Genomic DNA, 26,322 nt, shown 5'->3' on the forward strand with positions numbered 1-26,322 from the left:
CATCAGCTCACCCCCATCGGAGCGAAATTGCTGTTAATTAAAACAGGCGGCATCCTCCTGATTGACTTTTGGGTGCCAGTTGATAAAAAGCCCTTGGCCGGCTGCCGGGCCGGCCGGGAGGGCCGCAGTGTCCACGGGACACGGGCAGGGTGTTCCCTGCTGGGAACAGCGCTGCCAGCCAGGGTTTGGATGGGTTTGGGATGAGCAAAAGCCCAGGAGAGGGTGGAATTGTGGACACACGGTGTTTGTTCGCAGTCCCAACTCCAGGCTGGGGAGGAAATCCGTGCCTGGGGAGCCCTTCCTGGTGTCCCAGCCTTGGGAAACATCCCTGTCAGATCCACACCTCTCACCTGCTGGCAGCGATGTCCAGCCTTTGCGCTGGAGGTCGTTTCATCCTGGCTTTTCTCTTCGGGAATGCAAACAGGCCTTGTGCTGCTGTGCCGTCCCATCCATCCCATCCATCCCATCCCATTCCCACTCCTGGGGGGCTCTGGGGGTGCTGGTGACAGCCCCACCGTGGCTCTGGCTCTCGGGTTGGGGACACTGACACGTCCCCTGTGGAACGGGCGCTTGTGGGGAGGGGTTTCCTTGGACTTTAGGGGATTTATGGGGCTGGGGCCAGGCCTGGGGTCATGGGGACCTCAATCCTTTGCCAGGTTCTGCCAGAGGGGACGAAGACTTCCATCTCTGTCCCAGAGCAGCAGGATGTGGATGTGATGTGTAAAGGGCAAGGACAAGGAGCAGATCTGGGGGGTGGCAGTGTCAGCCCCCCCAGCACGCCAGACCCCCCTGGCAGGAGTTTTCCCAGCAGTTTCCCTCTCCCAGGAATCCCCGTGTGTCCCTGCCCGTCCCGGCTCTCCCTGCAGCGCTGCGTGAGGGTTGCAGTTATAAATAACCCCATTCCCCGCGGACCCTCCTCTTCCTCGGCGTCCCTGTCCTTCCCTGCTCCTTCCCGGCCCGGGTCCTCTGCCTCTGGGGGGACAGGACAGGCTCTGGGGACAGGACAGGCTCTGTCACACGTGTCCCAGCCCGGCTCCCCGCCTTGCTGACCACCCTGTCACACACTCGGAGAGGTTTTCTCCCCTCTGTGTGTTCCTCCTCTCTGATTTCCCAGAAATTCCTCCTCGTCCCTCTGGAGCGGCCCCGCAGCTCCGTGGGGTGACCCCGGCTGTCCCCAGGCCACATCCACGGCCGCTTTTTCCAGCTCCCGGCTTTTCCTCCCCACACACACACACACACACACACACACCCCGAGTGTGGCCGTGGTGACACCAGGGTGGAGGACAGGGACCTGCAGAAACCAGCGATCCGTGAATTCCCAAACGCCATCCCCCAAAAAATTTTCCCGGTGGAAACCAGCCCGGTGGTGGATCCCATCCGTGCCCCGCTGCCTCCTCCACCGCGGGCAGGGAATTCTCCGGCTCCCCCGGGAGCTCCGGCAGGGGCAGGAATTTGCGGGATCCCCGCAGACGGGCAGATTACGCTCTGGCCGCTCCTCCAGCAGATGGACGGGCAGACAAATCTCTGCCGCTGCTGCCCGCCAGGGCCGGGGGGACGCCAGATCCTGGCGGATGTTGTTTTTCCACTTTCCAGACCTACTTAAACTGCGGCTGATTATTAATTTATTGGGTGTTAAAGCGCCGGGAGGCTGCAGGGCAGAGCGGGGAGCTCAGCCCCGGCACCGCCCCGGGCTGGAGAGGGGCAGGAGGGACCGTCCCCAACCCCTGTCCCCAACCCCTGGTCCTGCCCCGCATTCCCCTGGCCCTTAACCAGGAATTACGGCAATTATTTATTCATGGACCAGGATCATCCGCTCCGGGATGAGTTTAAAGAGGCCCAGCCAAGGCGACCAACAGAGGCGGGAATAAAACCAGAGGGATTTCCACATCGATTTATAAATAGCGAGGGAATTAACTAATTAGATCTCTCCGGGGAGAGAATTCCAGCAGGGAGAGCGTGGGCTTGGGCTGGATGGATGGATGGATGGATGGATGGATGGATGGATGGATGGATGGGTGGGGAAGGATTCTGTCACCACGGCAGGGGTGGGGACAGCCCTTAGGGACTGCCCAGAGCTGCTTTAGGGTTCGGGGGCTGCAGCAGGACATGGATGCTCACCTGGGGATGCTCTGGATGCTCATCCCACGGGATTCAGGGTGAGGGGACCGACCTTCCCCAGCTGCAGCAGCAAAATCCTCCATGCTGGGGGATTCCCGGCGGGAGCAAGGCCCAGCAGGAGGAGCAGGGGATGTCTCCTCTCCACCAGGCAGCAGTTGGGCACAGCTCGTGCTCGGTGACCTCTGACATTCACCGGGGAAAATCCTCCGGGGCCAAGCGAGGCTCTCCCGGGAATGTCACAGGCCCCGGCAGCAGTGTCCCCAAATCCTTCCTGCCCCGGGCAGGGCTCCAGCCCGGGAGGCCGTGGCAGGGCTCTGACTTCCCCTAGAAACACATGAAAGGGCCCCTTCTTGTGTTTGCCAGAGCCCCGTCGTTTTTTGGTTGTGAAGATCCCATGGCAACCGGCGCCTCCTGCCACTGCACTTCTGCTCTTTCTGGGCTCGGCCTCTGCCCTCCTGCGGGATCATCCCGCGGGATCTGCCCCAGGCCTGCGCCTTCCCCCGCCCAGCACGCCCCAGGGGAATCTCCTCATCATGGAGCCCACCTGCCCTTCCTCAGGGTCAGCACTTGGGGTGTCTGCAAACACAGCCAGGCCCCAAACCCCCCCAGCCTCGTCCTGTGCAGCCCCAGGGTGACCATGGGGACACTGGTGGGGTGTGACAGTCCCCGGGGACACGGTCCCGGGGCAGGTTTGGCATTTTGGGGATGAACACTCCCACAGGACCTTTCCCAGCCTTGTGGGATCCCTCCTGGCAGAACAGGAACCCCCAGAACACCCCGGCCCGGGCATCCCGCTCATCCCACACCCCTTATCTCCCCGTACCCCGGCCTCAGGCTGCGTCCCAGGCTGATAAGGCACTGCCTGACCCTGGGCACTGTGAGAGCAGGACGGCTGCCGGGGGCAGAATCCCGGGAATGCCGCGTCCAGCCGGGTGGGGCCACCCCGGCCTCAGCTCCCCCGACCTGGGCAGGGTCCCCCAGCGCCGGGGGCCGAGCAGGGACAGCTCCCAGAGCATCCTTCCTGGCCCAGAGGGAAGTTTATACTGGGAACAAAAGCCAGGCCGGCTCCAAGTGCAGCTTTTCCCGTGCTGCTTCCTGGCTCCCGCACGCCACGGCCGGGCCGGGAGGGACGGGGGGTGTGTGTGTGCGTGTGTGATTTGGGATCCCAAAATCCCACCCGACGGGCGGGAATCATTCCCGTCACTCCAGACCTTTGTCCCAACCTCTCTCGGACCCCCTGGAAGGGGCTCTGGGGGTTCCCCTGCTCCAGCCGGGCTTCCTCAGCCCTCGGAGCATCTCCGGGCTCTCTCCAGGATCCCGGGGCTGCAGGTGCGGTCTCACCTGAGCAGGGCACGCAGGGACACGACCTCCCACCCCGGAGCTCCGGGCCCCCTTTTGGCCGCGTCCCCCGGGGCTCGGGGCAGGGCAGCGGGGCCGGGCCGCTGCGGGGCCGCGCTGCCTCCCCCGGGGGAGCAGCGGGATGTGAAGGGCCCCTTTTCTCCCGGAGACTCAATGTGGCTTTTTGTTGCTCTGCCGGGGCTGATAGCGCCGAGCGGGGACGGACAATACGTGCCATTGTTCCCTCCTCAGCAACATCTGACGGGCCCGGGCGCGGAGAAGAGGCCAGTGTGTGTGCCCGGGCCGAGGGGGGAAGGGACCCGCGCGGACGGACAGACGGCTGGGAAGACACAGGGACACCCAGAGCAGCCGTGGATGTCGCGATAGGCACGGCCGGGAGGATGCTGAGCTCCCCCGAGGGTGTAAAATCACCTCGTTTCGGGTCGGAAGGGAGCTCCAAGGGAGTTTTGGGTGATGGGGGTGTTGTTTGCGGTACCCCCAAGAGCGTGGAAAAACAGCCCAGCTCCCCGCCCCGCTCGTCCTGATGGAATATTAATTATAGAAAAGCTCATTAGGAGCCTGCCGGTGTCAACACCGCCGACGCTCGCATCGCTGATCCCTCTCCCCCAGGTCCCGGCTGGTTTTTTGGGGTGCCTGAACCGCCGGGAAATCCAGGGAAAAAAACCTCTCCCCAAAAAAACCTCACCGGGGTGGGGTGGGGAGCAGAAGCCGGCGGGGGAATCCCGGCGGTGCCGGGGCTGCTCTGCGAATTCCCGTCAGAAATCCCCTCCTTGCCTCTATCCCGGGCTGCCCCCGGCCGGGATTGCCTCACCGCCAGCACCAGAATTCCCCCTCGGGGCAAACCCCCGAGTGTCCCCAGGGTCGCCGGGGCACGGACACCCCGGGGGTGGCTCCGGGGGGATTGCGGTATTTTGGGGAGCCCCTCGCCCTCCCTCCCCGGGCATTCCAGCATTCCCGAATCTTCTCGGGGGCCGGCGGGATGGGGGCACGGGGGGGTTTCGGACCCTCCGGAGCCAGCCGCTGTTCCCACCGCCCCTCACTCCTGCGCGGCTCTCGGGGGGATCCCCGCTGGAAAGGGGCTCGGCAGCCCCCCACATCCCACCCCCGGCAGGGTCTCCGGGCGGGTTTGGGGTCTGGGGGGGCAGCGGGGCCGTCCCCGCCCCCACGGCTCGCTGGGATGGCGGATGCGGCTGGGCCAGGCTTGCATGGCCGTAACCATGGCAACGGCGGCGCGGGGGGATGCGGGGGGAGCGGGGGGATCGGGGAGGACCGGGGGGAACCGGGGGGGACTGGGGGGAACTGGGGGGGACCGGGCGGGACCCGGTGGGGAGCGGGGCTGCAGCGCTGCCATCGCCCCCAGGGCCGGCTTGGCCGCGTCTGGGGTCACCCCACATCTGGATTTGCACGCATCTGGCTTTTCCCACATCTGGCTTCTCCCTAGTCTGGCTTCATCCCACCTCTGCCACCACCCCAAACCCGCCGTCACCCCTCTCCTGTGTCCCCCCAGCTCTGGGCTCCCCCCGGGCGGGTCCCCTCACCCCGCAGCGGCCGCGCACGGGGCTCTGCTCCCTCCCCGCGGGGTTTTGGGGGTGCAGCACCCCGGGAGGGCCGGGCAGGGCGGGGAGGGGGGGACATGAAAACCCGCCGCTGTTTGTTTTGGCGCGGCCGAAGCGTTAACTTTGAACGGCGGCCGTTTCTCCTCTCCCTCCCCTCCCCTCCCCGTCCCTCCGGGGCTCTGAACCTCGGGGTGCCGCCGCCCCGCCCCCCCTCAGCACCACGGGGGGGGCTGCAGAGACCCCCCCCAAAATCTCTGTTGGCCGGGAACAGGGCGGGCACCGCGCTGGGAGCATCCCGCTCCTTCCAGCCGCGCTGGGGACACTGAGGAGACACTCAGGGGACGCTCAGGGGACACTCGGTGGCCGTGCCAGGCTGGTGCTGCCCACCTGCCCGCCCCTCCGGCCGGCCCAGCCCCCGCAGCCGCCGGCCCGGCCGCGTTTGGCAGCTCGGCGGCTCAGCTGGAGAGAAGCCTCGCGGCGCTGGAGTGACCCACTAACCTTCTTCTCCTGAAAAATGCATGAAATGCAGGCAGCTGCCGCGGGGAGCCGCGCACGCGGCGGGGCGGGGGGCTCGGCCGGGCGCCGGGGCAGCTCGGGTGGGCACGGGGAGGGAGGGGACGCGCTCATCTGGCTGCCAAAAATCCGGGGGAGTTGGGGGATGTTTTTCAATAGAGGAGCATCGCCAGCCCCTGGAGAGGGGGGTGTGGGAAGGCTGTGGCGGAGCGAAATCCTCTGGATTCACACGGAATCCTCTGGATTCACACGGAATCCATTTGGAATGATGTCAGGAGGGAGCTGCTGGCCCGGCGCTGCCCGTGGAGTCCAAGGCCACCCCTCACTGAGTCACCCCCGCTCCTCTCGGTGTCACCCCGGTGTCACCCCGGTGTCACCCCGGTGACAGGGCCGGGCGGGAGGGAGCAGCCTCGCCCCGGCGCTGCCATCGCACAGCCCTGACCTGGTTTCTCTGCAGCTCCTCCACGCCTTTAATACACCCCGAGCAGATGGCAGCGAGCCGGGGGGGGCGGGGGGGGGCCCGGGGACAGCGAGGGGACGGCGGCTCAGCCCCACCGAGGGACACAGACCCCGTCCCCGAGCACCCCGCGTCCCCTCGGGGTTAACAGCTCCCGTGGTGGGCTGCCGATTGAATTTCCGTCTCGTTTGCACGGCTGATTGCGGCTGCAGCACCTCGGTGAAGACGCGGGGATATTTTTAGCTGCTCCGCCGCTCCTCCTGAGCCGCCCCCGGGGCAGCCCCCGGGCGGTGTCCGACCCCCGAGTCCCCTCGGAGGGGGACACACGCCCGCCGCCTTCCGTGGGAAGAGAGGAGGATTCGCAGGATTGAAGGTTCGCCTTTTGTTCCTGCGGTCACGGCCCCGCCTGGGGAAGGAGAAACAAGCCCAGGAGACAAGAGCGGCACAAGCTGGATGGAGTAAACACGGGCGCTGCTCCATCCCTGCCCGAGAGGAGCTCGCTCCTTGCCTGGATCCGCCTTTCCCATCCTTTTCCCTCCGAAATTCCCAGCCTGGCCACCGCTGTGCTGCCGTCACCCGAGGGAGGGAGGAAATCACAGCCCCAGGGGGGGTTCCGAGGTTTTTTGGAAATCCCTGGGGCTTCCTGCGGGGTCTCAGCCCCGGCTCAGCGGGGCAGGGCCGGGAGCGTGTCCCCCCAGCCCGGCCCTGTCACCCCAGAGCCACCAGCGCTTCCCACTCCCCGCGGCTAATTAACAGAAATTGACACTGACTAATTAACCGTCCCGCCTCATTAGAGCCCGGATGCCGCAAACCCGGAGAACAGCAGGCAGCCGAGGCCGGGCTGTCAGCGAGGACGGCCGCGACAGCCACCGGCCACCCCTGTCCCCTCCCACAGCGGGAGTGTCCCCACGGCTGTCCCCATCACTATCCCCACGGCTGTCCCCATGGCTGTCCCCACTCCACGGCCCCTTGCGAGGCTGCCAGCAGCGATAACGGGATTGATCCCTAATCCATTTATTCCTGGCTGGAGCAGAGGGCCCGGCAGCCCGTTCCCCACACCCGCGGGGCACCCAGCCCTCCGGGGTGAGAACCCCTCGCTGATTCCGGCCGCGGGGCAGGGAACGACCCCGGGAGGGGCCGGTGGGACACGGGCAGAGCTGCACCCTCGGGGGAAGGTGACGCCACCGGCAGCAGCAGCGCGGCCTTGGGCGAGCAGCAGGATGAGCAAATCTTGCATCAGCCTGGAAGGGAGATAAGGAGCCCTTCCCACCCTCCCGGAGCCGGGAGGGAGCGGCGGGCGGGGGAGGCCTGAGGCAGCGCGGGGGGAAGGTCACCCCAACCGCCGTGACACCCAGCTGGGCCCGGCAGGAAGGAAAAGGAAAAATTTTCACTTCCCCGTTTGCCCCGGGAAGCCGGTGGGGCCCTCACAGGTCCCGTCGTGCTCCACCTGTGTCACGGCCCCGCGCGTCCCACCGGGTTTGGGGGGGACACCCTCGGGGCTCGGCGTGGGAACGTCCTGCCCTCAGCGGCACCCCCGGGACTCTCAGCTCCCCAAAAACCGGGCTCTGCAGGGGGGGTGTGCGTGTCCCGGGGAGCCACCCCCGCCGCGCTGAGCGCTGGGTGACAAACCGGGTCCGCGGTAGATCCCCAAAAGTGATCGGAGCCGGGGAACCGCCGCTCCCCGGGGTGAGCCCCGGGGCGGATTTGGCTTTTCCCGCTGAGCTGGAAGGAAACTGCGGGTGGAACCGGGATGGGGGGAACCCACGTGGGGCTTTGGGGACTTCGAGGAGGGCTCGGGGACAGCGACTGGGGACACGCATGGAGGGCAGGACCTCGGGAAGGACGGATGGTGCCGGGAGAACCGGGAATGCCGAGCAGGCAGAGCCGGCGGGCAGGAAGCGGGGCCGCGGCAGGAAAGGCAGCCCCGGGCTCCGCGCTGGGCGGAAAAGCAGAGGAAGAGCGGAGGAAAGGCTCGAGGCCGCGGCGGCGGCGGCGGGAGGAAGGCTGGCCCCGGCCGGGAGCTGGCCCGGGGCACGTTGTCCCCGCGGGGAGGGGACGGGAGCGAAACTCGCCCGTTCCCGGCAGAAACGGCCCCGGTGGGGCTGCAGGTCCCGGCCTGCCCCGGCCGCACCTCGGCACTCGCGGCCTCGTGGGAGATCCCAGAAGCGGGGAAGGGGACCCTGGGGACAGCCCTTCGGTGGCCGTGGGGGTGGCACTGTCACCCATGCGGTGTCTGAGCGAGGATTCAGCGCCTCCGGGGCTGCGGGGTGGGATCGGGGTTTCTCTCCTTCCTCTGGGGTTCTGGGAGGGCTTTTGGGGCTCAGCCTGGGGTGGGGCCACCCCAGAGCCTGACACCCGCCCGGGGGCGGGCGACATTCCTGACACCGCTCCCCCCTTTCCTCCACAACTTTTTGGGAAATGTCCCAACGCCCTCCCGAGCCTCCATCCTTCCAGCCCGCAGACACCTCCAGCTCAGATCCCCGGGAATATTCCGCTCCAACGTGTCGCCCGTGGCGGGGCTGTCACCCCGGGCTCCCCAAGCCCGGAGAGGAGCATCCGGAGCTCCGGCTGTTCGATATTTCGGGAGCGGAGCTGTTGGATATTTCCAGCGGCTGCCGGGGAAAATGGCAGCGGAAGCGGAGGGGGACGAGGGGCGGGAGGCTCCATCTGTCTGTCCCCGGGCTCGGTGTCACCGTCTGTCCCCGCGGGAGCCCCGGGGTGCTGCGGGCGCTGTCCCCTCTCCCCTGCACCAAATTTGGGGGTCTCAGGTGATGGGAGAGGCTTTGGGGGTGGCTCGGGGCTCTTTCTCCATCTCTGCGTCCCCATGGCGGGTTCGTTTGAATGAGGAAATGAGGACGCGTGTGTAATTGTTAATGAGCGTGCGCGTGTGCTAATTAAGGGCTCGTAATTACGGCGGTTTTGGGCAGGTGAGCCCTGGGGAAGGTCGGGGTTGTTGCGGTTCGGCGTCTCCGGAATTTGGGTGTCCCGAGGGGACCCCGCGGCTCTGGGGCTGGACCCGGGGGATGCTCACAGGATCAGCACGGGGATGTTTTCCCCTCCCTGATGTTTTCCCCCCACCTTGATCTCACCCCAAACCAGCTGAGGTGTGAGGTGCGAGCAAAAAAATCCTTAATTAAACCCCTTTGGCGATTTGGCTTTATTAATGTAAAAAAAAAATTATTTATGAGGGAGGAATGAAAGCTGGCAGGCTCTGGATACAGGCTGGGACAGCTCGGGTGGGATCACCTTTGGTTTGGGGGGATGCTCCCGTCCCTTCCCACCTCCTTGCCCACGGCAGGAACCGCTGGATGCTGGATTTGGCAGCCGGGGGTGGGCTGGGGGGTTGGGGTGGATGAGGAGGAGCTGGGAGGTGTCTGACAGGTCTCCAGGGGAGCTGCAGGATCCCCCAGAAATCCGGGATCCAACAACCCAGGATCCCCCAGAAATCCGGGATCCAGCAACTCAGGATCACCCAGAAATCCGGGATCCAGCAACCCAGGATCCCCCAGAAATCCGGGATCCAGCAACTCAGGATCACCCAGAAATCCGGGATCCAGCAACCCAGGATCACCCAGAAATCTGGGATCCAACTACCCAGGATCCCCCAGAAATCTGGGATCCAGCAACCCAGAATCACCCAGAAATCTGGGATCACCCAGAAATGTGGGATCCAGCCCAGGATCACCCAGAAATCCGGGATGCAGCAGTCCCTCATGTGTGCTGAGCTGGGACCAGGCAGGCATCGGCTGCTTGGAGGTCCCAGGAACTGGGATAAGGGTGGGACACGCGGCCTCCCAGGAATGCCGGGGCGGGTTTTTAGGGGAAAACAGCCGCTTCCCATCAGCTGCATCCGCTGGGAAGGCGGGAGGGGATTCCGGCTGGAGGAGGGTGAAGCGTTTTGGGTGCGCGCAGGGAGGGCTCAGTGGGAATTCCTGCCGGGAATTTTGCCCCGGCGTGGCCGCTGTCCCGAGGTTCTGCCCTTGGGGACACCCCGGGATGTGTCCTGGCAGATTTGAGCCCCGTGTCCCCTCCGGGGGACCCCAGCCTGGGGTGGGACTGGCCACAATCTGACACTTCGATGTCATCACCTCCCTCCCGGGGGATCCTCGTCACCTGCGGGCAAACCTGCCGCTGGCATCTGGCTGCTAATCCCGGGATTAGCGGCGTGGGGAGCGCGGCAGATGGAGCCCGAGACCCCCGGGGGGGGCATCCCGGGACCCCCGGGGTCACCGAGGCAGCCGAGTCCCCCATCGGAGCCACCCCCGCGGGAATTCCCACCGGGATCTCCCCCGGGACATCATCCCTGCCCCAGGGCCCCGGGAAAGCCCCGGGTGAAAGGAAATGAGACGTGGCTCTGCTCCCGGCGGCGGCTCTTCCCAGCTGCGGGAACGGCGCTTCTGGGAAAGGCGAGAATCCCCGCGGCCGCCTCCTCCTCGCCCCCGAAATACCCGCGGCGCTCTCGGGGCTGGGAAAAAGGGAAGGAGAGGAGGAAATGGCTGCGTGACTTCATCCTGTGCCCCCCCCCCCCCCAACAACAACAACAAAAAATCCCTCTCCTTCATTCTCGGGGCCAAAAAATCCGCCTCCTTCAATCTCTGGGTGCCGGCCAGGCAAAGGGAATAAGGGAGGGTTGTTTCGGGGGTCTCTGCCCCCCCCAAATCCCAGCCAGGACCCCCCGTCCTGTGGCCGGGTGCCCCCAGGGCTGCGTGCTAACCCCAGGGTCCCCGCTCAATGGGAGGAAGGAAATCCTCATCCTCGGGAAAGGCTGGACACGGCCGTTTCCTCCCGCCGTGCTGGGGAGGGGGCCGGGCCCCCGACATCCCCCCGGCCCAGCCCGGCTGGAAAACCGGACACGGGGCTCGGTCCGGGTGGGGTCCCACGGGAAACGGGGACGGGCTGGGGGGCCGCTCGGTGCCCCCAAACCCGCCGGAGCTGTCGGGGTCTCCGCTCCGGTGGCCGTCGGTCCCGCCGTGTCCCCGCCGTGTCCCCGCCGGCCCTCGGGGCTCTGCCGGGCGCCGACCGCCCCTTTCCGCTCCCCGGTGCCACGGACCATGCTGCTGCCGGTCCCGGTCCCGGTTCCCCAGACCCGCTCCGGTGTTTCATCCCCGCTTTCGGTGGCGATAATTCCCCGGCGTGGCCGGGGCTGAACCGGGAGCGGGGTCGGAAGCGGGACTGGGATCAGCACCGGGACCAGGACCGGGATGGGAATAGGGACCGGGACCTGGATGAGGACCGGGATCAGAGTCGGGATCGGGACCGGGATCAGGATAGGGATGGGGATGGGGACCGGGACCGGCATTGGGATCAGGATGGGGAACGGGACCGGGATGGGGACAAGGATCAGGACCGGGATCAGGACCGGGATCAGGATTGGGAGCGCGCGCGCCGGGCGCCCCCTGGCGGCCGCGCGGCGCTGCCGGAACAAAGGCCGGACCCGGGACACCCCGAACCGCCGGGCCACCCCCGGGACCCCCTTTGGGACCCCCCGGAACCCCTTTAGCACCCCCGGAACCCCTTTTGGGACCCCCCGGGACCCTCCCGCGGGCAGGGGGAGCCCGGAGCCCCCGCAGCGACCGCACGGGCGCTGCCCCCGGGCCGGGACACCAGAGGATGCGCTGTGACCCTTCCTCCTCCTCCTCCTCCTCCTCCCCCGGCCCTGAGGGACAGGTCGGGCAGGAGCAGCCTGGGGGGAACGCCCGACCCGCGGGTAAAGGAGCAAAGGGGAGCGGCTGGGGCTCCCCCAAACGCCCCGAGCTGCCCCCGTGCCCCCCTCAAAGCAGGACAATGCCAGCCGGGGGCTGCAGCCGTTGGGGCTCAGCAGTGTGAAAAGAAACATTTTGTAGAAATAACATCACCCTCCCCTACACAGAGCACGGGGAGGGGGCACAGGAGCTCCCGGGGACCCCCAGAAGGACGGGGTGAGGGTTCAGCCCCTCCCAAAGGAACCCAGCTGGGAGCTGTGACTCACCTTCCTCCTCCCACCCCACCCCTGTCAAACCTCAGCACCATCAAACGAAAATCCCTCCTCACACCCGAACAGCAGCAAACCTTTCCGCGGAGGTGGCTTCAAACAACAAACACACAAACCAGCTTGTTGGGAGTAAAAAAATATGTTTTGTTTTGTTTTTTTTTTTTTCTTCTCTCTTTCCTTTTAATTACATCAGTTATCAAAGAAAACGACAACAACAACCAAACAAACAAACAAACAAAAAAAGCAGTGGTAACAAAAATACAAAGCTCTGAGGGTTTCTCGTTTTGTGTTTGTTCTGTAACAGGCTGAGAGCATCAGTGCAATAGTTTCAATTTAACTTCTGCTCTGAGTCCCTGCTGGCAGCATAGGAGTAGGCTTTGCCCAGCACCAGGCGGTCCCGCAGCAGCTTGAAGAAGGCGTAGTAATTGCTGAAGAGGATCAGGGCCAGGGAGATGGTCTGGTGCCACTTCTCCGAGGAGATCAGCGAGTAGAGCTGGTAGAAGATGACGGCTCCTTCCAGCAGGATCAGGATGTTGAGGATTCGCAGTGGTTTGCTGAAAAAGAACTGTGGGAGAGCGGGGTGAGGCACCGGGCGGGAGCTGGAACCTCACACTGAGGATTCCTCTGCCTCTGGATGGAATCTCTGAACCCCAGCAGCTCCCCCACGCTGGGCTCCACCAGTCTGAGGGGTCCAGGCCACCAGCAGCACGACCCTGCTGCGTTTGCCCTGCTCCCAGGAAGGAGAGAGGAGCTTACGTGGAATCGGAAGTGGGAGACGTCCGAGGGCACGGCCACGTTGTAGTGACCCACGGCCTTGTAGACGTTCTTGCTGTGCTTCACCAGCACCCCCTGAGGCCACATGCACTCCTCAGTCCACCTGCAGGGAACAGGAAAGCCCTTAATCCCAGCTGCAGACACCAAGAGAATCCTAAATCCCACCTGCAGGGACCTAGAGATTCCTAAATCCCACCTGTAGACACCAAGAGATTCCTAAATCCCACCTGCAGGGACCAAGAGAATCCTCGATCACACCTGCAGGGAACACAGGTGAATCCTTAACCCCACCTGCACTGGGTTTTGCTGCCTGCCCAGCAGCAGGGAGGAGTACAGGAGTTCTGCTCCCGGTTTGGAACTGTCACCACAACAGCGACAAACCGCAGGGAGCTGTGGAGCACCTTGCCAAAAAAAATCAGCTCTGCAGGGTCTGTGCCAACAACCGCGCTCTGGCTTTTCTCAGGTTCACTTTGAGGCCCAGCTCTGCACCCTCCCAGCCCAAAGAGCAGCCCGGGAGAGGATTCCTTACTGATGCTGCAGCACGTTGGAGCAGAGGGCTGGGTCCACCTTCTGCCAGCAGCCCAGGTGTGCAGCAGCCTTGTGCAGCAGGTCGCAGTAGCGCGCGGGCAGCAGGTACTGCATGAGGATCACCGAGGTGCTGATGGAGACCAGCAGGAAGAGCTCACAGGACCAGCGTTTGTCGTAGTACTGAGTGTTCTGGGGGGGAGGACAGGAAGGTGGGACAGTGATCGGAGGCTGTGGGATGGCTTTGGGCAGCCTCACCTGCCCGAGGTGTCACAGCACAAGGCACTGGGGCAGGCAGGTGAAGGGAGGGCTCTCCGTGATCCTGCCGGGAAAGGAAGAGCCCGCGTGGGGTGGGGTTTGGAGAATTCCTGCACAGTGTTTGTGCAGGCAGGCAGCTCCTGATGCTCCCCGTGCCCAGCGGAGGGAGCACCAGCCCCTGAGGGGACAGGGCCAGCCTCACCCCCGAGATCATCTCACAGGATCTCTGGGGTGGAAGAGACCTCCAGGATCAGCGAGTCCAACCCAAGCCTAACCTCAACCAAACCCCGGCACTCAGTGCCACATCCAGGCTTTTCTTAAACACATCCAGAGATGGTGACTCCACCAGCTCCCCGGGCAGACCATTACAGTACTTTGTCACCTTTTCTGTAAAAACCTTTTCCTGATATCCAACCTGTATTTCCCTTGGCACAGCTCAAGGCTGTGTCCTCTCGTTCTGTCAGTGCTGCCTGGAGAAAGAGACCAGCCCCACCTGAGCACAGCCACCTTTCAGGGAGTTGTAGAGTGATAAGGTCACCCGAGTCTCCTTTTCTCCAGGATAAGCACCCCCAGCTCCCTCAGCCGTTCCTCATCTCCCAGCAGACATTCAGAATTCCCTCAGCACAAGGACAGCCTGCCCTCCCTCCTCGTGCCACCACAGCCCAGTGTCACCTCACCTTGACAAACCACACGGGCACGAAGGCCACGTAGTAGGCACTGAGCATGGAGCTCACCAGCACCTCCTTCATGCGCCAGTTGAAGTCCATCTTGAGGAATTCCACCTCGTTGCGGATCAGGTCCGGGGAGAGGCAGCAGGCGTGGCTGGGCATGGCCTCCATCCCGTACATCTGCCTCGTGTGCTGCTTCCAGGTCTCCTTGAGCACTGTCAGGTAGTCCCTGCCCCTGGCTGTCACCTCCCCCGTGTCCCTGGGGCCAATGTTGGCCACCTGGGCCAGGAGCCCAGCCTTGCGGAAGTCACAGTTCAGCTGGAGGAAGGGGATGTACATCCCAAACCTGGAAAAGCACAGAGCTCAGGGGCTGCATCCCATGCCATCCATCCCATCCCATCCCATCCCATCCCACTGGGATCACAGCCCCATCCCAAATTTCCCTCTGGGGTTTGGAGCTGGAGGAGTTCAAGCCTTGGAGCAGCCTGGGATAGTGGAAGGTGTTCCTGGCACTGCTGGATGAGCTTTAAGATGTCCCCTCTCCAACCCAAACCAGCCTGGGACTCCACAGAGAAACTCCCAAAAAGAGCTCTGTGATTCCAAAGGGAAGCTCCCAAAAAGAGCTCTGTGATTCCAAAGGGAAGCTCCCAAAAAGAGCTCTGTGATTCCAAAGGGAAACTCCCCAAAAGAGCTCTGTGATTCCAAAGGGAAGCTCCCCAAAAGAGCTCCGTGATTCCAAAGGGAAGCTCCCAAAAAGAGCTCCGTGATTCCAAAGGGAAGCTCCCAAAAAGAGCTCCGAGCTCAAACACAGGCAGCAGATCCCTGTGGATGTTTCCCCCTGCACCTGCCAGGGAGGAGGGAGCTCTTTCCACTCCAAATATTTCCTTCTGACAGGTAACAAAACCCCAGGAGCTGTTTGAACCCCTCCACCTGGCCCAGGAGCCCAGGTAAACGAAGGGAGAACAAAGCCACGGGAAAACCACACAACCCCTGTGAGCAGCAATAATGAGCACTAATTAACGCTCACATCAAGCTGAAGGAGGGGTCAGTGCCACAGAAGAGCCCTGCCACCAGGGAATGTGACACAGCAGGAGGGAGAGGAGCAGGATAAACTCTGTGTCCACGGGAAGAGACACTTCCCACAAGCTCAGGCTGCTCCAAACCTCGGAGACCTCCAGCTCAGAAGGCCACAGGGAGCCTCCCCCTGGCTTTGGGGTGGGGATACTCACGGGTAGCAGAGGAAGAGGAGGTTGAGGAAGGAGTAGGTCCTGAAGAGGTGGATGATGGAGCGACACAAACTCCAGCCCGTGCCCGTGAGGACGGCGAAGCGGGTGACCACCAGGAAGATGGAGCGTGGCAGGGAGACTTTGCCACTCTGGGAAGCCTGTGGGGCACAGCAGGGAGCTGGGCACAGCTGGGCATTCCCTCTGCTTCCAGGGGGAAGCTCAGCGTGTTTTTATGTGGAATTGATTTGTGTAAAATCAATTTACAGAAATGATTGATGTAAAAAAGAATGATTTGGGTAAAAAAATCACAGCTAGGAAGGAAGAGCCAGTGATGACACCAGGATAGGGAGGGTTTCTGTGGAATCTGGGCTCTCCAAAACCTCTGGAATCTGGGCTTCATTCCTCATTTTGGGCTCTCCAAAACCTCCGGAATCTGGGCTTTATTCCTCAAAGGGAGGGGAGTTTCTAGTTAAGGTCTGGTAGTGCCCAGCACACTCTCCTGGCACTGCTCACCATGGGAAGCCTCCACAGTGAGCATCCCTGGGGAAAGCTGGAGTGCTGGAGAGAGCAGGAAAAGAGCCAAAAGGGAGGAGGGAATGCCAGTCACTGGGATCCGGTCACAGTCAGTGTGGCTGAGACAGAAATTCAGAGTCAGGGGAGGACACAGAGTCAGCAGGAGCTGGCCTGGGGAGCTCAGCTCTGTTCTCTGCTCCTCCCATTGGAAACCACACTGGGATCCTGACCTAGGAATATCCCAGAGGTCTTTAGGGAAGGATGGAGGAGTTTGGAATGGCAGAGGGGACACAGAGCTTTACAGATCTCCTGGCAGGACAGCCCTGACTTTATTTACCTCCTTGACGACAGCGCTGATGAGGCGCCGCGCCAGGACGATGGTCGTCACCGTCAGCACGTTGAAATCGATGAGGTGAAAGTTCTGTGGGGGACAAAACCAGAATTATTCCACTTCCATCAGCAGCAGGGAAAAAAAGCCCCACATTATCCTCTTCTCCTTGGACTCTCCTCCAAGGGAACGCCAACCAGCCCAAAACGTGGGGAACAGGAGTGGCAGGAGCAAACCCCCGAAGGCTCAGCTGCAGTTTTTTATCCACCACCACCACTTCTAAAACTCCCCATTTAGTGACCCAGCAGCTCCAGCTGCCCTCTGGTGCTCACCAGGGAGGTGTGAGAAGGAGGGTGGGACGGTGGGTACCACCACACCGTCTTGTAGATGTTGATGTAGTGGACGAAGAGGGCGACCAGGTGGCAGAAGAAGAGCTGCAGCTCGAACAGCACGCTCCTCTCCACGGGCAGCTCGGGGATCTTGCAGTGCCGCAGGGGAACCACTGTCTGAGCTGCCAGAGGGGGGCTGGACAGCCCTGTCCCCGAGCCACTCCTGCCAGGGGAAGCCAAGAGCCAGGGGTGAGCAGGGGAACCTCCTCCAGCTCCCCTCCACGCGGGAATTCAAATTCTCAAAACCTTGTGCCTGCAGGCTCCGAGTTCGAAATGCTCGACCTGAGGCCGTGGAAGAAGCTCCTGCAGCAAGAATGTGGGTTTGTAGTTTAAGCAGCAGCACGTTAAGTTAGACAGCAGAAGGTTTTGAAGTTTAGATACAGAATTAGTTATAAAACTAAGAAGTTTTGGAGTGCAGTAATATAGAGTTGTGCGTCGTTATAAAGCCTGTATTGTGGTAAGGTCACGTAAGACAGTTTAATTAGCCATTGGTGTGAAAATTAATGTGTTTCTTGGCTAATAAACCTTAAAACCCCTGGTAACTTGTGGTCCTGTGACCACTGACCTCTGCACTGTGCAGATGTTCTGCAGCAATAAATCGTGCTTTAAACCTGAAGTGGTCCTGTCTGTACCGATAACCCCAATACCCAATACAGGCCTGAGACTGACTGCGAAACTCCAGCCAGCAGTGGCTGCCACAAACCACGAATTTCAGGCACATTTGTGTGATTTCAGCAGGGATTTGCCCACACAAATGGAGCCAGGACATTTGATATCGAACCCTGGGTTCTGTTGGGCTGCTCTGGTAATTAATTGGAAGCTTTCAGAGCTCAGGTTGGTGTTTACACATCTGAGAGCGCTGGAACATGAAAGGCAGAGCAATTTACACACCAGCCCTTGTTCATTCTTCACCTCCTGTTCACCTGAGGAGGAAAAACGAGTTTGGCCAGGGGTGCCTCCTCCTGTGAGAGCATGCACAGGATCCCAGACTGATCCTCTGGATCAAGGGGAGTTCACTTCTCCCAGCTTGAGCTCTGCAACCCCAAACAACAGCAGGCAAAGGAATCTGGGTGTGCCAAGGAAGGGCAGAGCACAAAGCGCCACTGCAAATCCCCGAGTGAAATCCCAGCGGTGGGGTGTGGCTGTGGATCCAGGGGGATCAGGCTGTGGTTTAAAACTGGAGATGGAAAACCCAAAACAGGAGATGGGGAACCTAAAACTGGAGATGGAAAACCTAAAACAGGAGATGGGGAACCTAAAACAGGAGATGGAAAACCTAAAACAGGAGATGGGGAACCTAAAACAGGAGATGGAAAACCTAAAACAGGAGATGGAAAACCTAAAACAGGAGAGAGAGAACCTAAAATAAGGCTGTGAGTGAGGGGGAAGCCTGAGCTGCCTCTCTGAAATGCCAACATCCCCAAACTCATTTTTGATTTTTAACGTCAGAGAATGGGATGAGCTTTAGGATCAGGGAATGGGACGAGCTTTAGGGCCAAGGAATGGGATGAGCTTTAGGATCAGGGAATGGGACGAGCTTTAGGGCCAAGGAATGGGATGAGCTTTAGGGTCAGGGAATGGGACGAGCTTTAGGACCAAGGAAAGGGATGAGCTTTGGGGTCAGGGAATGCGACGAGCTTTAGGGCCAAGGAATGGGATGAGCTTTAGGATCAGGGAATGGGACGAGCTTTAGGGCCAAGGAAAGGGATGAGCTTTGGGGTCAGGGAATGCGACGAGCTTTAGCACCAAGGAACGGGATGCCCGTCCCCGCCCAGGCACGGTGCCGCAGCCCCTCCCCGTGTGTCCCGCCCCGGGCGGGGCCGTACCTGGTCCGGGAGCGCACGCCGCTGACGGAGGAGCCCGGGCCGTGTCCCGCGGCGCCCGCGGCGCCGGGCTCGCACAGCGGGCTCCGGCAGTACGAGGTTCTGTTGGGGCCCCGCCGGCCCCCGGCCATGCCCGGGCCTGGGGGGTCCTGCTGCTCACTGCGGGCCGGCCTCGGCCCCCGCCACTGCACGGAGACACTCGTTAGCGGTTCCTCATTAGCGGCTCTTCATTAGCGTTGCGTAGTATCCAGCATTCCGGGCCTCACCAGCGTAATCCAACCTGCCCCAGGTGCTTTTTGTTCCAACCCCCCTGTCTCCCACGTTTGCCCAGGGAGCTGCAGCCTTGCTGAGGTGCTGGGAATTCATAATTTTACCAGGAATTCCAGCACTTCACCGGGAATTCCAGCACTGTAACAGGAATTCCAGCACTTTTTACCAGGAATTCCAGCGCTTTTAACCAGGAATTCCATCGCTTTTTACCGGGAGTTCCATCTCCATCCCCCGTGGTGTCATCCCTGTTTCCCCAGCTCAGCGCATGCTCAACATTTCCCCCCATAAAATTCAGAATTTTGGTATCATTTTGGGCTGGAAATGAAGGTTACAACTTCTTAAAATTATTGCTTTGGGTGGGGGTTTTTTTTTTGGCTCTTTGAGGTGGGGGGAAAAAACCCAACACGTTTTTAGGGTATTTGTTGGTGTTTTTATGTTTTTAAGGCACTGATTTCAACGGGGTCAGCTCAAATTCAGCCTCTCCAGTGCTTGTTTGCCACACAGAAAAAAACCACCCCGAGGTTTTACTGTCAACCTCAGGAGAACCCACACAAGTGACAAAAAAAAACCCATTTCAAAAAAAAAAAAAAACAAAAACCCAAAAACATTTCCGAGTGAAATCTGAGCTGTGAGGGGAACTCAGATCAATGTCTGCACGTTCCTTTTCCTGCCAGGATCATTTCCAGCTCTGGAATTTGCATCTGCAGCAACAAAAGACGCGCTGAGGGTTTAGAAAGGGGTCTCACAGGGGTTTTAAAGCTGATGCTGAGCTCGGGAGTTCTCCCAAAAACCTCATCCTGGAGCTGGAATTGAGGGAGCTGCTGGTTTTGGGAGCTCCAGGAAGGCTCTGAAGGAGCAGGGGAGGCTGTGAGGGCACAGCCCGGGGGGAATTTGGGGTCCAGAGAGGCAGAAGAAGGAGCCACGAAGGCTCCAGGAGGGAAATTGGAAACGTGGGGGCACAGTGGGAGATGTAAAGAGAAAATTGGGGGTAAAATTTGGGGTCAGAGGGGCTCTGGGGGAGCAGCTGGGGCGGTAAAAGGGAAATGTAGGAGCACGAGTTGGGGCTGCAGGAGAACACGGGGGCCACAGGAGCTCGGGGAGAGCGAAATTTGGGGGCACGAGTGGGGCTGTACAAAAGCCGAGAGGGAAATTCTGAGGGCACAAACGCTAGGAGGGAAATTCGGGGACACAAAAGCCGAGAGGGAAATTCGGGGGCACAAAAGCCGAGAGGGAAATTCGGGGGCACAAAAGCCGAGAGGGAAATTCGGGGACACAAAAGCCGAGAGGGAAATTCTGGGGACACAAAAGCCGAGAGGGAAATTCGGGGACACAAAAGCCGAGAGGGAAATTCTGGGGACACAAAAGCCGAGAGAGAAATTTGGGGACACAAAAGCCGAGAGGAAAATTCGGGGACACAAAAGCCGAGAGGAAAATTCGGGGACACAAAAGCCGAGAGGGAAATTCGGGGACACAAAAGCCGAGAGGGAAATTCTGGGGACACAAAAGCCGAGAGGGAAATTCGGGGACACAAAAGCCGAGAGGGAAATTCGGGGACACAAAAGCCGAGAGGGAAATTCTGGGGACACAAAAGCCGAGAGGGAAATTCGGGGACACAAAAGCCGAGAGGGAAATCTGTGAGCACAAAGTGAGGCTGCAGAAAAGCCGAAAGGGAAATCTGGGGACACAAGTGAGGCTGTCCAAAAGCCGAGAGGGAAATTTGAGGACACAAAAGCCGAGAGGGCCGCGGGCGCTGTGAGGGCCGGGGGGTCCCGCCAGGGCTGCAGCGGGACCCTCGTGGGCTTTGAAAACCCGACCAGGGTGCTCAGAGCCCCCACAGCAGCGCCCCGGAAGGCTCCGGGGAGTCTCCCCGAGCACCCCCCGAGGCCGCGGGGCTCTCAGGGGCTCCGAGGGGCTCCGAGGGGTTCGGGGGCTCCGGGCGAGGCCGCGGCGCGGGAGCCGCCCCCCATGACCGCGGCGGGGCGGGGCCAAGCGCGGGGCTCTCCCGCGCTCCGCCCGCCGCCCGGGGCCGCTCCCCTCCGGCTGCCGGGCGGGTTTTCCCCCCGGCCCGTTCCGCCCGTTCCCTCCCGGCCGCGCTGCCCCCGGGCCCGGCTCCCCTCACCCATCGCCGGCCGCCGCTCCGCCTGCGCCCGGCACAATATGGCGGGCGGAGCGCGACGGCGGCCGGCGCGGGACAAGCTGCTTGCGGGGCGCGAAAGCGCGCTGAGCCACGCCCCGTTGTCGTAGCCACGCCCACTACGACCACGCCCAGCGGGACCTGCCGGTGTCGCCTCCCGGTGTCACCGCGTGGGAAGCGGGGGAACCGCGGCCGCCAGCGTTCCGTGAGCGCGGGGAACGAGTGATCGCCGAGGCGCTCCGATTCACCCGGAGGGGTTTCAGCGTCTCCACGGAGCCACCTCGGATTTGGGTTTGGTTTTTTTATCCCCCCCCCCCCGATTTTTTGAGGGGTTTTTTTGGGGGGGGGGGTTGATGCTTCGGCACAGAGGGTGACACAAAGCGGAGAGCCAGCGCTGCCTGGGTTGGAGGGAAAAGCGGCCCTGGGATGAATGGACTTGTACAGAGCCCAAACTTTGCTTCTTTTCTGGACTTCTTTTGGGCGCTCAGAGAGGTTTGGAGCATCCGAGGAATGACTGGTGGGGATGGGGATCACAGATCCTGGAGGGCTTTTTCCAGCTTAAATTGATCCCGGGACTGTGCAAAACCATCACAAATCAGGAGTGGCCAGACACCTGGTGTTTAAGAGAATCCTCTAAAGGCACCAGGACATCCCTAAGAACACAGCCAGGCTAAAAAAATGTATCTGGAACGTGATGGGTGAACCTTTTTTCGGTCGTGCCTAGTTCCAAATTCAGCGGTAAAACCAACACCTCCATCAGGAAACAGTTTCTATGTCAGTTTTCCAACAGGCAGCTGGAGATCCAAGGGAGTCCCCGGGATCCAAGAGAGGCTCTGGTCTTCTCCAACACTCCCCAAAAAAGCTGGGAGATTCCCTTTTTTTTCCCAAAAAACCTGGCAGATTCCCATCTCCCGAGAGTGTTTGGAATCAGCCCCTTGGGAGATTCATCCCTCTTGGCAAAAGGAGCGTGGAAAAAATAAAACCATTTTCCCAGGAAAACATATGGGAGGTTGAGCTGAGCAGCACAGCTCCGTGCTGGCACCGGGAGGGGGACGAAGGGATAACTTCTCCAGCCCAAGTGGGAGCCCCCAGGGACGATGCCCAAGCTGCAGGAATTCCTCCTCCTCACCAGCTGAGGTGTTGGGAGGTTGATCCCTCCAGGAGAAATTCCCTGAGCTCTGTTTCCCTGCCCAAAAGCTGCAGATGGAGCACTCCCTGCTGCTCCTTCCTCCTCCTCCTCCTCCTCCTCTGGGGCCACTCCAGGCTGCTGGAATCACCCTGAAGCCAAATTTTCTTTTGGGAGAGCAGCAGGAAGGGGTTAAGGAATAGGGGGGGAGAAAAAAAATGCACATTCCAGCTCTTCCTCATGGCTCTGCTCGGGGCAGATGCTTCTGATCCGAATTTGAAATTTGCTCTGTGGATGGAAAAAAAGAAGCATCTGGACAGGGAATCCAGCTGGGGTTTTGGAGGGATGGGTTGAGGTAAAAAAAGATCAAACCACCGTGCTTTCAGTGAGGGTGAAGGATAAAATAAAAAAAATCCCAGAAAAGCTGTGAAATTCTCATCCCTGGAGCAGCTTTAAGGTCCCTCCCACCCCAAAGCATTCCCTGAATCCATCATTCCATAGAATAAAGCTCGGAGCCAGGTGGCTTTATTGAAATAATCCAAAGAGAAAATGGAAAAGCAGGGGTAAGGAACGGGCAGGGGATGAGGCTCTTCCCAGGAAAAGCTGCTGGGGATACCTCTGGAATTCCATCTGGAGCGTTTTCCTTGGATTCACTCCCCACTAAGGACAAAAGCCAGGGGTTTGGGGCAGCTCCCAGCAAGGCCAGGCTGAGGTTTTACACCCCAGGGCTGCACTGGAAAAGCTGTTCCCACTCAGGGGAGGTGGGAATGCCCAGGAGGATGTTCCCAGAGCCAAGTTTCTCCTGACAAAAGCAGCTTTTTGTTGGGAGACACTTCCAGACGGAGCCAAGAACAACGAGGGCTTTTCCCTGGGTTGGGAGGGGGGGGTCTTTCCCCAAAATCCTACAAATAACGAGACGTGGACGAGCCCTTGGGGAAAACAGGGAGAGGAGAAGATGCCCGGCCCTTGGGAGCAGAATTCCAGCAGCAAAGGGAAGGTTCTGCAGGTTCCTGAGGTGACTCAGGACTCCCAGGAAATCTCCCGAATCCCCGGAATGTCTGGCTAATTAGAGCATCTCGGAGGGGGTTATTTTGGGATCTCAAACGAGCTCTGGCAAGCTCCAGGGCTAAAATCTGCCTGGAGAAGGGCTGGGAGAGGGAGGGAGCTGTGTGATCCAAGGAATGTTGGCACAACACTCCCGGCACATCCAGTTATTTCCACGGATTCACATTTCCACCCTGCCACAACATCCGAGGCTTTCCCATCAACATCCCACCCAAAAAAAAAGAAAAAAAGGAAAAAATAAAAAGGCAAGGCACGAGCTGGGTTATTCCAAAGGCAGCATCACCAGATCCGTTTGGGAATAAACTGCATCCCAAGGGATGATTCTCTAGCCAATCTTTTTCCACTTGATCTAAAAGCTGGGCCTATTAGGAGAGAAATGGGAAAGATTGGTGCATTGCCAGAGAAATGGATGTCCCGGTTCTGCTGGAGGTGAAGATGGATTTGATAACCACAAATGCAGGGCTGCTATCAGTTCCCTCCTGGCAGGATGGAATTGTCAAGGAATTCAGGGTGAACTCCCTGCTGTTCCCACAAACCGGCTCTTCCCTGTTCCTGTTGCTCCTGAGGTTAAGAGGGACTTGTTTGGGAGCTTCATCATTCCCCATCAAACTGGATTTGTCCTTTTACATCCTGTGCTCAGCTTGGATTTGGGCTTTTCCTGCATTTCCAGGGTGGGATCTGGACAAAATTCCTTTGCAGTTTTTATGGATGGGGCTCAGATTTCCAGGGGTCTCGTTTCGCTGTTCTCAAAGGAATCCCATGAGGGGGGAATTGTGTCCTTGCTGATGTGATCACCCCCCAGTGAGTTTTTAGGGAAGCATCTCCTCTGTTCCATCCCTGGAGCAATCTGGGATGGGGGAAGGAACCCCTGCCCACGGGAATGGGGTGAGATTTGAGGCTGCCCCCGACCCCAAATCATCCTGGGGTTCTGGGATCATCCCAGGATCCCTGAGGGAGATTCCCTGGCAGGATTCCATAACAACAAATCCCAGCAGCCACATCCCATCACACAGCCCATGCCTGAGGAGTGGAAAGGGTGGAACTGGCGAGGTTTAAAAGATCTGCAGCCTGGAATTCTGCTGGACTGTGGGAACTCCTGAGCCATTCCCAGAGGTTGGGAATCCCTGAACCATTCCCAGAGTCTGGGAATCCCTGAGCCATTCCCAGAGCCTGGGAATCCCTGAACCATTCCCAGAGTCTGGGAATCCCTGAGCCATTCCCAGAGTCTGGGAATCCCTGAGCCATTCCCAGAGTCTGGGAATCCCTGAGCCATTCCCAGAGATTGGGAATCCCTGAGCCATTCCCAGAGCCTGGGAATCCCTGAGCCATTCCCAGAGCCTGGGAATCCCTGAGTCATTCCCAGAGATTGGGAATCCCTGAGCCATTCCCAGAGATTGGGAATCCCTGAGCCATTCCCAGAGATTGGGGATCCCTGAGCCATTCCCAGAGCCTGGGAATCCCTGAGCCATTCCCAGAGCCTGGGAATCCCTGAGCCATTCCCAGAGATTGGGGATCCCTGAGCCATTCCCAGAGATTGGGAATCCCTGAGCCATTCCCAGAGCCTGGGAATCCCTGAGCCATTCCCAGAGCCTGGGAATCCCTGAGCCATTCCCAGAGCCTGGGAATCCCTGAGCCATTCCCAGAGATTGGGAATCCCTGAGCCATTCCTAGAGATTGGGAATCCCTGAGCCATTCCCAGAGATTGGGAATCCCTGAACCATTCCCAGAGATTGGGAATCCCTGAGCCATTCCCAGAGATTGGGAATCCCTGAGCCATTCCCAGAGACTGGGAATCCCTGAACCATTCCCAGAGATTGGGAATCCCTGAGCCATTCCTAGAGATTGGGAATCCCTGAGCCATTCCCAGAGCCTGCTCTGCTCCTGCAGCCTGGGCTAACAAATCCCAAATTTTGGGATGCACAGAACCTTTAAGGCCTCTGTGTGATTCCACGAAATCCCAGCTCCAAGGCACGGATCTCATCCCCAAAATCCCTTAAAATCCCCTAAACCCTCACCTCAGGAGCCTCCTCCACGCCGTGACCTCAGCCAGAGCAGCAGCTTCCCCCTTTTTTAGGAGCTTTTTTTTTGTTTGGATCCGAGGAAGAAAATCGGAATTTAGCAGCTCAGATGGTGCCACCCCCACGCTGGGAACTCACCAAGGGGTTTTGTAAAAAATCCCCCCAAAAAACTCACCCAGCTGGTGCTGCCCCTGCTCCTGCTCCTGCTCCTCCTCCTCCTCCTCCTCCTCCTCACCCCGCTGAGTCACGGCCCCACAAATTCCTGCAAACAAAAAGGGAAAAAACAAAAAACAAAAAACAAACACACACAAAAAAAAAAATCGTGAGGATCCTCAATGGAAGCAGAGATACCAAAAAAAGCTTTAAATCAAAAAGGAAAAGGAGGAAGAAAGAAAAGATTCCTGCATGCAATTACACATGAAGGAGAAACATGCAACTTCAGCTGAGCTCTGGACATTTCACAGGAATACTGGGGGTGTGGGGAGGGGGCTAAAAATTGATATTTTCAAACAACTGACCAGAATTTGGGGGTTTTTTTGGGTTTTTTTTTTTGGCAGTAGCAGGACTAGCTCGCATTCACGATCGTTTTGACATCTTTTCTCAATGCAGGATATTTAAAGATCCCTTTTGGCCCACATTCCATCCCCAAGTGCATCTGCCAAGGGCACGTTATTTAAACAAAAATTAAAAAAAAAAAGTTATCGCTAATTTATGCCGGAGCCACATGGGTCGGTTTTAAAAATGTTTATATTTAAAACATCTTTTTTTTTCTCGTTTTTGTTTGGTTTTTTGGGGTTTTTTTTTCCCCTTTTACATTAAATTACCATCTGAAGGGTCGGCTGGGTGTCAAAAGTTTAACGTCACAGGTTTATGGAAAAGAGAAATGTGCTGGGTTAAAATCAGACATTTAGGTTTTACCTTCTGGGCTTTGCGGTGCCTGTTAGAGCTTTACACATCCTGATTCTCTCCTGATTTCATCCTGATAATTTTCCTTTAAAGGGGGGGGCATGGGCTGAGCTTTTCATCACATTATGCCCTGAAAGCTGACTCCAAACCAGCGTTGAAAATTCGGTTATTTGCACTTTAATAACAAGCTACAAATACAACTTTTGTGTGGTTTTTTTTTTTTTTTTTGGTTGTTTTAATTTTTAAATATTCCCCTCCATTCATGCACTGCAGTTTTTGTTGGTTTTTTTTTTCCTAAAAAATTCTATTTTTCACCCCCGAGCAG

The 26,322-nt window shown here is 59.6% G+C and overlaps 1 protein-coding gene across 1 annotated transcript; it reads right to left on the reverse strand.

The window, feature by feature from the left end:
• Nucleotides 1–12,103: 12,103 nt before the first annotated feature.
• TMEM39B (transmembrane protein 39B) lies at nucleotides 12,104–20,902 on the reverse strand. The gene is made up of 9 exons (XM_066204469.1): nucleotides 20,868–20,902; nucleotides 18,482–18,663; nucleotides 16,599–16,818; nucleotides 16,276–16,359; nucleotides 15,429–15,583; nucleotides 14,209–14,545; nucleotides 13,278–13,465; nucleotides 12,731–12,851; nucleotides 12,104–12,539 (listed from the first exon to the last, which is right to left on the reverse strand). Exons 2-9 carry the CDS (start codon nucleotides 18,607–18,609, stop codon nucleotides 12,303–12,305), a joined length of 1,470 nt encoding a protein of 489 aa, XP_066060566.1. The 5' UTR covers nucleotides 18,610–18,663; nucleotides 20,868–20,902; the 3' UTR covers nucleotides 12,104–12,302.
• Between the last annotated feature and the right edge of the window lie 5,420 nt (nucleotides 20,903–26,322).

This window comes from Chamaea fasciata, unplaced genomic scaffold (genome assembly GCF_029207755.1).
Source record: "Chamaea fasciata isolate MVZ Bird 193981 ecotype frontalis unplaced genomic scaffold, bChaFas1.0.hap1 SCAF_26, whole genome shotgun sequence".
NCBI lineage: Eukaryota > Metazoa > Chordata > Aves > Passeriformes > Sylviidae > Chamaea > Chamaea fasciata.

Coding starts and splice junctions, on each gene's coding strand:
- TMEM39B (XM_066204469.1), bottom strand. CDS start 18,609: ATGGCCGGGGGCCGGCGGGGCCCCAACAGAACCTCGTACTGCCGGAGC. Junction 16,360..16,598: donor CTCCTTCTCACACCTCCCTG/GTGAGCACCAGA, acceptor TGTCCCCCACAG/AACTTTCACCTCATCGATTT. Junction 13,466..14,208: donor TGCCCGTGTGGTTTGTCAAG/GTGAGGTGACAC, acceptor CCTCCCCCCCAG/AACACTCAGTACTACGACAA.